The 8,736-nt window shown below is 43.7% G+C and overlaps 1 protein-coding gene across 1 annotated transcript in view; it reads left to right on the top strand.

Moving 5' to 3' along the window:
• The first annotated feature begins 4,200 nt into the window (after positions 1-4,200).
• TNFAIP6 (tumor necrosis factor, alpha-induced protein 6) overlaps positions 4,201-8,736 on the top strand; it is a 12,538-nt gene continuing 8,002 nt past the window's right edge. The window contains exon 1 of the mRNA XM_010160223.1: positions 4,201-4,363. Coding sequence (XP_010158525.1) covers positions 4,270-4,363 — 94 coding nt within the window. The 5' untranslated portion in view covers positions 4,201-4,269. The remainder of the gene's footprint in view (positions 4,364-8,736) is intronic.

Genomic DNA, 8,736 nt, shown 5'->3' with positions numbered 1-8,736 from the left:
GATTTTAGTTAATATGAGATGTTTTGGTTAAGGAAAGTATCTAAAATGTTAGGAAGAGTTAAGCACCAGAGGCTGTGGAATTGCCACCTCTGCAGGTTGGCAAGAACAGGCTGTACGAGTTCCCTGCCAGGAATAATTTGGGCGTAATTATTTCTGCTGTGTGGCATATGGTCAGGATCTGATGATTCTTAAGGTCTCCATGGAGGTCCCGTAGCCTGGGACAGTCCTTCAACTTGTACCTTGACAGCTCAGTTCATGAAAAAAAGGGAGTTTAAGATAAAAATTATTTAAAATGAGGTAAAAATAAGATAGCACTGGGAGTGGCCTTCTTTCAAAGGACAGCAGGAGCAAATCCAAGCTCCTGCTCAAACATCATCTCACAATAAGCGAGGTGTTCTGTTTGATTGGCTGTTCTAAAACTTCTCTTGTCTTATGGTTTGAAATTTTCTTCTGCTTTTCAGCCTAACTTTAACTCTAGATGGGCTGAACTGGGCTGGGTTGGGCTGAACTAGGATGGGATAAGGTGTGATGATATTGTTGTTGGGCTTTTTCCTTTCTCCAGGTTAAATCACTCTTCTTCTATTCTCAGGTTTCCCACAATGTAAATTCAATCACTGTAGTCATATTCCTCCTGTTTCACATCAGCTATCTTAGTTTTCTCTCAGAAGAAAAGCTTAGCTTTAATTGTTTCACTATCTCTTTCCGTGCACTCCTTTTTCCTACACTTTCCACAAAGTAATTTTTTCTGAATGAGATTACAGTTTCTTGCAAAAACCCTCCCAGTGACAGACCTTTCGCTGCATTCCTTTCCATTTAGACACCTCATTCTTGGTATCCTTCTCAAAGCTATTAACAATATCATTGTAATATATTCTATATCACTGACAGTAACATATGAATCTTAGAATACAAAAGCTTTAAGTATTTTCATAATATTCATTCCTTTATAAATAAAAGAAAAAAGAAAAGTTTATGTGCTTAATATTTAAATTAATGCAAAAGAGATTCATGACCCATATACGTTACTATTATTTTCTTGAGATTCCTTCATCCTCAGTCGTTCATCCATTAAGCTACTGAATTGGTTTTTCCCTTTGTCATCGCAATTAGTTTTCCATCGCTGTGAGCTTCAGACCACGGTTTGAGAACTCCCGCGTTAGGTGTTCACTTCGAGCGCTAGTCAAAACCACTGAGTAACTTCCCAAACAGCATTTCTTAACACCTGTGTGTATGGAAAGAGTTAAGGAAAGCGCCCCTTCCCCCTAAATTTATATAAGATTTGTCCAGGACATATTTAAATGTGGAAAACCTGGAAGAAAACTTAAGAAAATGCTGTCAAATGAAGGTCTCAAAGTGCCCATGTACAGCTGTGGAAGATCTTCCTGGTGAGAGGTTCTGCTAGGATTTAGAGGTGTAAACTTTCCTTTCCAGCTCACTTGGGAGGCAGATGTATAGGACAAAATGTGTTACTTTATTGACACTGCAAGTTGCTCAGGTCTAGCCTAGGTCTAAGTCCATGGAACACAACAGCAAACATTAAATCGTTTCCTCAGGTACCAAAATATTCACCATACCCAACTATCTTCACTATAAAACATGTACTGAACCCTGTAGAGCTCTTGCTACCTTCCAGCAAAGATGAAGTTTATTCATTTGGGGGATTATTCAGAGGATATTATCACAGACATCTGAATCCTGGCTTCAAGGATGGATGAGTTGTTGTGATCCCTTGAAGCCCCTGTGACTCTGTCATTCTGTGATTCATAAGCCTCTGTATTTCTTTGGACTTATTAACAGATAGCCTTGTTCCTCCAGGGAGGTAAATATTCATTCAAACATTAGACCCTGTATAAACCAAGAGATGCTGTCAGACACTCATTATTAGAACTGTCTGTTACTTTATGTCCTTTATTAAGTTACCTTTTTCTAACCGAGGCCTTTCACCGTCTACAGTTAACTTCAGTATAAAAATACCTTTTTATTCATTATCACAGGGGTGTCGCCTTCAGCTGATGAGGAATGGATGCTCCAGAGCGATGCACTCAGCACTGTCACCTCCATCCACCACCGCCCCAAAAGTTTATACAGCCATCTTCAGAACTCATATCCCAGGTGACCTCAGATGCGCGTCTTGGATACTGGTGTTTCGAAAGCCACAGACTTCTACCAATACGTGTTTACAGAATCACGTTGAATTAGGTCTCACCCAAAAAGCTTGGACTCTATTGGGCATTAAAGTAGAAAACAAGTACAAATCAAGCACCAATCCTCAAATCTAGAAAGAAGGAACAGAGTAGAGCTCCTACGTCTGTGCAGTGGGACAACTCTCTAGAGTGCTTTCTTGGTTTGCTGTCACTAAAGTGTGGTGGGACGATCAGTGTGGTAGAGACTGGTGACAAACTGGCAGGCAGTATCCCTGGTTCCAGCGTAGAATCACAGAATGCTTTGGGTGGGAAGGGACCTTAAAGATCCAATCCCTCTGCCATAGGCAGGGACACCTTCCACTAGACCAGGGTGCTCCAAGCCTCATCCAGCCTGGCCTTGGACACTCCCAGGGATGGGGCATCCACAGCTTCTCTGGGCAACCTGTTCCAGTGCCTCTCCACCCTCTCAGGGAAGAATTTCTTCCTGATGCCCCATCTCAATCTCCCTCTTTCAGTTTAAACCCATTACCCCTTGTCCTGTCACTCCCTGCTCTTGGGAAAAGTCCTCCCGCACTTTCTTGTAGCCCCCCAGGCACTGGAAGGGGCTCTAAGGTCTCCCTGCAGCCTTCCCTTCTCCAGGCATTCCACCTTTTGGTAGCTCACTAGAACTTCAGGAAAGGACAATGAGCCCTCAATGTCCCAGGCTGGTCAGAGCGAGGCAGTGGGCTGTCAACAGCTTTCCGGGATACCTGAGTGGAAAATCCCAGTGCCAGGCCTTGACGTCAGGGTGCATATGAGCTTCGTCAGGAGCAAGAATACATACATACACTGTACACCCCCTGCTGCACACCGAAGGTTCCAACTTGACTGGGTACGGCATGGGTGTGCACAGCAGGAATTTTTTTGGCTTGCTCTCATCAGTGAGTGCTGCTGAAGAGTGACAGGTCAAGACGTGGGTATTTTGGTGGAAGGCACCTTGCTGCTCTGATGCAGGGGGAAGGCTCGCTCTCACCTCGGTTTCCCCACAGCTCTCCCCTTCAGCCTTAGCTGTAGCTGGGAGGAATATGTGTGTGTGACTGTGTAGGCGATGCAGCTTTGTGTTGAGACTGGAGTGATGAAGAATATCTTCCTCGTTGGTACAACAGTCGCTTTGAGTAGGCACAGAGTCCTCCACCCTTTCCGTTTCATTTATTTTAATTTGATTGTGTTCACAGTCATGGGCACATCTTTTTCTACAGCTCCTGACTCAGAAGTTGCGAATGTTATCAGAACTGGAGAGCAAAGTCTTCCAATGGCTGCTCAAGAGCGTGGAACACCAGACCATTTTCCATACTCTCATCTTTCCCCCGCTCTGCTCTCCCACTCATCCACAGGAGCAGCTGCAGTATTCACTTTTAGCCAGAAGGGAAGACAAGCAGACAACTGTCACGCTATGAATCAGATTTTAAACTGTGGTTTGGAGGGGAAGATTTTAGCTTTATTTCCCACTTGCAGAACAAAGAGCATCTGTTTTTGACACTTGTAGTTTTACGCTGATCTGGGAGTTTGACTGGCGATTACAGATTCCACATAGGGAAACTGAATTCAAATAGCCAATGTAAAATATCCTCCTTAGATTTTTTCATTGATTAGGTTGCTGTGAAATTAAATCCAAATTACAGATGACAGAACAAAATATTTAAACGAGACTGAGAGGTAGCATCTGTCCTGTAATGTGTCCTCTTTGGTCCTGTAAATGGTGTGACTAGAAACACTATGAGCAGATAGACTGGTTATTAGTTTTATTCTTTTATGGAATTTGAAGACAGCGAGTGCTGCAGAATGAACAGACTTTGGCTTGAAAAGTGTTCCTGTGTGCTGCAGTAGTGAGGGATAGAATGGTTTCTTGGACACACAGAGAATCAGGAGAGCCAAAAGTGAGTCACATGGACGACTGCAGACATCGCATTTAATTGTGTAATAATACTGCAGCAAGCACAATTGGAGCAGGCTTGCTGACCTCACAGCTGAAAGGACTATTTAAGATCTGGCTACCAGATGTTCCAATAGGATCTTGCCAGCTGCTAGCAGAGGTTACCCTGAGTGTTTTAACAGGGAATATTTACAGTCTAATAGTTCGGAAGAGATGATTGCGCTAATTTTCTTTTCTGCCCTGCTGTGGGACAAGGCTGAAGCATGGGGATTCAAAGACGGAGTGCTGCATAACTCTATTTGGCTAGGTAAGAACTAATTTAATCATGAATGTTTTGCTGCAGAAGTCACAGTGTTTGTCTAACGGTGTAAAGATGAGCACCTAGCAATACAAAATTGAGCCACGCATTAATATTAGCACAATTCCGCACTGGAGCTGGTGATGGTTTTATCTGACTAGTGACTGTAAGTGCTGTCCTTATGAGCTTACTCTTTTTACTATTTCTCTGAAGTGCAGGAAAAAGTAGTTATGGAATATTTCATCTGAATGTATTTTCCGTCAGCATGAGGTAAAGTGAAAACAGCATTAAATAACAGTTGCTTCTAATGAAGGAAAACGAGTATGAAAAGAAACATTTGCCAAAGGAATGAATTACTTTCTGCATGAACATACTTCGGATGCCTGGGGTCCTACATATGAAACTAAATGATCTGGAAATAATGGCGATAATATTTCCTAGGTTTCTAGGAAAGTGCAGAAATGTAGATGTTTTGGCCATTGGTTTGTTCACATCATTAAACAGTGGAGAGAAGATTTCAAAAGGCCTATAGAAAATGCCGTGGGAACAGTTTCTTTGACCTCAAGTGGGTTTAAATAGCTCTTAGAGTTCTTTTATAGATCTTTATAATTATCCAATAGAATGGAAAAACATGTTCAGAATACAGTCACATAAAGGATGCCAAAACAAAAACATGCACCGAGTGCTCTGTTTTGTAGACAAATACAAACTCCTTTATCCTCTCTAGAATGCTGTGTGTTTCTTTAAGGATTTTAAGGAATTCCTGTAGCCGGTACACATCTCTGCTCTGCTCGGATGTTTCGTGAGCGTTGGGGCTACGCTCTATTAGCCGGTACAGCAACCACGTAACTCCAGTCCCTTCTCAGAGGACCATGTAAACTCACGGTAACATAAGTGAGAAGGAGGAATGGTGTGTATTGTTTTCCATTCGACTGCACATTTTTAATGACTACTCTTTCCTTCAAAACTTGGAACATGCCTGCTGTGTCCCACAGTTGCTGAAGGTGCTCAGGTGGGGGAGAGCTCCAGGGGAGGGCAGCTTGGCAGCTATGTGCACCACCTCAAGTGGCTGCTATTCCAGAAAAAGTAGGTTTGTGTGAGAAACAAGCAAAACTTGTGTTCTTGGCGGGAATAACAATAAGGAGACACAGGACCTAAGTAGGACTGAGGCTGTGTTAAGCCCTGGTAGTAGGGGCAGAGAAGATGAACTCAATACAGTCTGTGGTGGGTATTCTCGTACAGATGTGTCAGAGCAATGAGCAAAGGGATTTGCAGAGTCAGGCCCCTGTTTCCCTGTAGCCTGTATGGGCTGGCTCTGCTCAAGTGAAAAGCACGTGACTGTGCACAGGTCTTGTCTGTGGTTTAACCATTCTCATGTTCCCTGGCACAGTTTTTGGTCTTTTAAAGAGGACTCCAGTGCAGTGCCAGGGAGAGCCGGGGCACGGACTGTCCCTAGAGGCAGTGTGGATGAGACCACTCTGATGACAGGGAAGAGAGCTCAGGCACTCACCATGCCACTGGCACTCATGGCCAGAGAATGGGTCCTCAGTGTTTTATTTGCAAAGATTAGCATATCCACATGACTGCTGCAACCAGCCACCCTGGATGTAGTCTTTAGAAGCTTCTGCAAGGTTTGGGTTGGAAGGGACCTCAAAGCCCACCCAGTCCCACCCCCTGCCATGGGCAGGGACACCTTCCACAGCCCAGGGTGCTCCAAGCCTCATTCAGCCTGGCCTTGGACACTCCCAGGGATGGGGCATCCACAGCTTGTCTGGGCAACCTGTCCCAGTGCCTCCCCACCCTCTCCAGGAAGAATTCCTTCCTGATGTCCCATCTCCATCTCCCTCTTTCCATTTAGACCCATTACCCCTTGCCCTGTCACTCCCTGCCTTTGGGAAATGCCCCCCCCCAGCTTCCTTGTAGCCCCTTCAGGTACTGGAAGGTGCTATAAGGTCTCCCTGGAGCCTTCTCTTTTCCAGGCTGAACAAGCCCAACATAAATGTGGATTTGTGATAATGGTGATCATTTAAGCAGTTTTATAAATTTAAGTCAATCTGAAGGAAAAATTTTCTAATTCTTTAAAATGAAGAAACAGAGTGTTAACTGGAATGCATCATAAAATTGTTTTGCTACACCTTTAGCATTTACCATGAGAGCAAATAAAAATAAGTCATGGGGTAAAAACTGATGACTTGCTCTAAATAAACAAACACATGCAAAATCTGGAAACACAGCATGAAACTTTGAAATAATCACTCTGCTTTCTTATCTCCAGGACTCCGTTGAAGCTCCATTAGAAATCCACCATCTAGTGTAACTACAGCAATAAGATTATTCAAACAAACCTCAAAACACAGTTAATTGAATTACCAATGGAATTCAGTGACATTATGTATGAATGAAGAAAAAATTGGCAAAATCATAGACATCCAATTTATGCATATTTGTATTTAAAAAAAAAAAAAGAGTAACTTTAATGGTAAAACAAGTAACCCCAGTCTCGTACTCATGAGCATTAACACAAGACCCCCTCCCCTGAATAAACCCTAGGAATGCGCAGTGACATCTGGGCTTTGCTTATCTCCTCTTCTCCTGATAAAGCACTATGAAGACCAAGTTGAAAACGAAGGGGGTTTTCCATTTTACCTTTCTTCCTCAACAAATCATTAGCACAAATATAGAATCTTGAATTACCAGGCGCCTAGAAATTCTCGTGTCTTTTACCTTTTTTCTTGTTACGAAGCATCTTTTGTTGCTTCAGCCGGCACGCAGCGCTGCTGCAGCTGCCTCTATCACCTTCCTGCTAATGCCTTTCTTGTGTGAACGGAATTAGTTGCTCATTTTTGACACAAACACATTGTAACCAAAGGTTTATTGTAAACCGATGAGGATTGGGGCAGTCCTGCCCAAATATGCTCATATGCTTATTTAGGTGCTAGACCTTAATGCCACAAAGTAGGTTTTCCAGGGCTGCTGCACTCCTTGTGCTGCGAATTCCATCCCTGGCACCGTGTGTCAATGCCATGTAGGAGCAGTACCTACCCCATTTGGCGGAGTACTCTGAGTATGACCATGTATTAGCAGAGGCCAGTAACTCTACATGGCCAATCTCTACTTAAAAGTTAAATATTTCTTTTTATTTAGCATCTAATATTTATGTCCTGCATACTGAGGGTGCTTCATTAGGCCACGTTTCATGCTTGTGTTTGTGCATAAGAGATTGGCTATGTTTGGCCGTCTCCTCCTACAGTGGGTGAGGAGGGGATCAGTGTCCTTGCAGGATCCTGCTGTCTCTGGACTTCAAGGAGGGATTTTAAGAAATGTGAGCTGGAAGAAACATGTCCTGTCAGCCGTGTAACCCTTGACCTTTTGAGTAGGAACCAAAGAAGAAAAGGTCGTAGAGAAATCCTTGAGAAAACGGTCCCAACATGGAGATTTTCAGGCAAAGAGACAGCTTTGCTGAAATTTCTCGATGTTGTCCAGGGAAGATATTTCAGGCAGGTCAGATAAAGAGAGCAGCCCTCAGGCAGAATCCCCCATCAGAGAAGATGCTCAGCAGAGCCTGGGACACGTCACACTCCGTAGCGCTGGCCCCATGAATGGTACGCGCTTACAGTGGTGTGCATGTGCGTGTGCTTGCAGGTAAAAACACTGTTTCATGCAGGTTTATTCATGTGGCCATGATATCGCCTCCATAAGGACTAATAGTAATTCATGTGTGTGTGTTCGACTGTGAATATGTGTATAAACACTGATACTTAAACATGTAAATGTATATTAATAGTTAATGAGTACAGTGCTTTGAACTTGGTCTGGTTTTGCTAATGCAGTTTATCTTCCTGCACAGACCCTAAGGTACTTGAGAGGGAGGGGAAAAAAAAGCCAGTGAAAGATCTGATCAGTTAATTAGGATATACCATTAGGGAATACAGTGTTGTTAGACTGTGACGCACCAAGCCAGCATCACATCTCAAAGCTTGGTGGCATGTGTGTGTGTGGTCTGTCTTTCCAAAGGGTACTTCTGTCACGGTACAAAGGAGTAACAGCAGTACAGACTGGAGATTGCTCTCAGCAGGGGACCACCACCCACCAAGACGCTGCTCGAGGATCCAGTGGTGCTGCTCTCCATAGAGCAGCTCTTGTAGAAACTGAAGAGCAGGTCTTTCCACATCTCTAAAAAACGTGATGCCTGTCCATAGTGACATTTCAGCATTAATAAGTGGGGTAGATACCTCTAGAGGGATAAGATTTGAAAACAATATTGCCAGGTGAAAAACTCAGGAGAACAACCAAAAGCGTTTTTACTGTCAGCTCCGAGAGTGATGAGTCCGAGCCGTGGAGACTCCTCCTGAATGTAGATCCAGCAGGAAGGAACATGCTGG

This window comes from Eurypyga helias, unplaced genomic scaffold, assembly GCF_000690775.1.
Source record: "Eurypyga helias isolate BGI_N326 unplaced genomic scaffold, ASM69077v1 scaffold11391, whole genome shotgun sequence".
NCBI classification, from domain to species: Eukaryota; Metazoa; Chordata; class Aves; order Eurypygiformes; family Eurypygidae; genus Eurypyga; species Eurypyga helias.
This window is presented reverse-complemented; position numbering and strand designations above follow the sequence as displayed.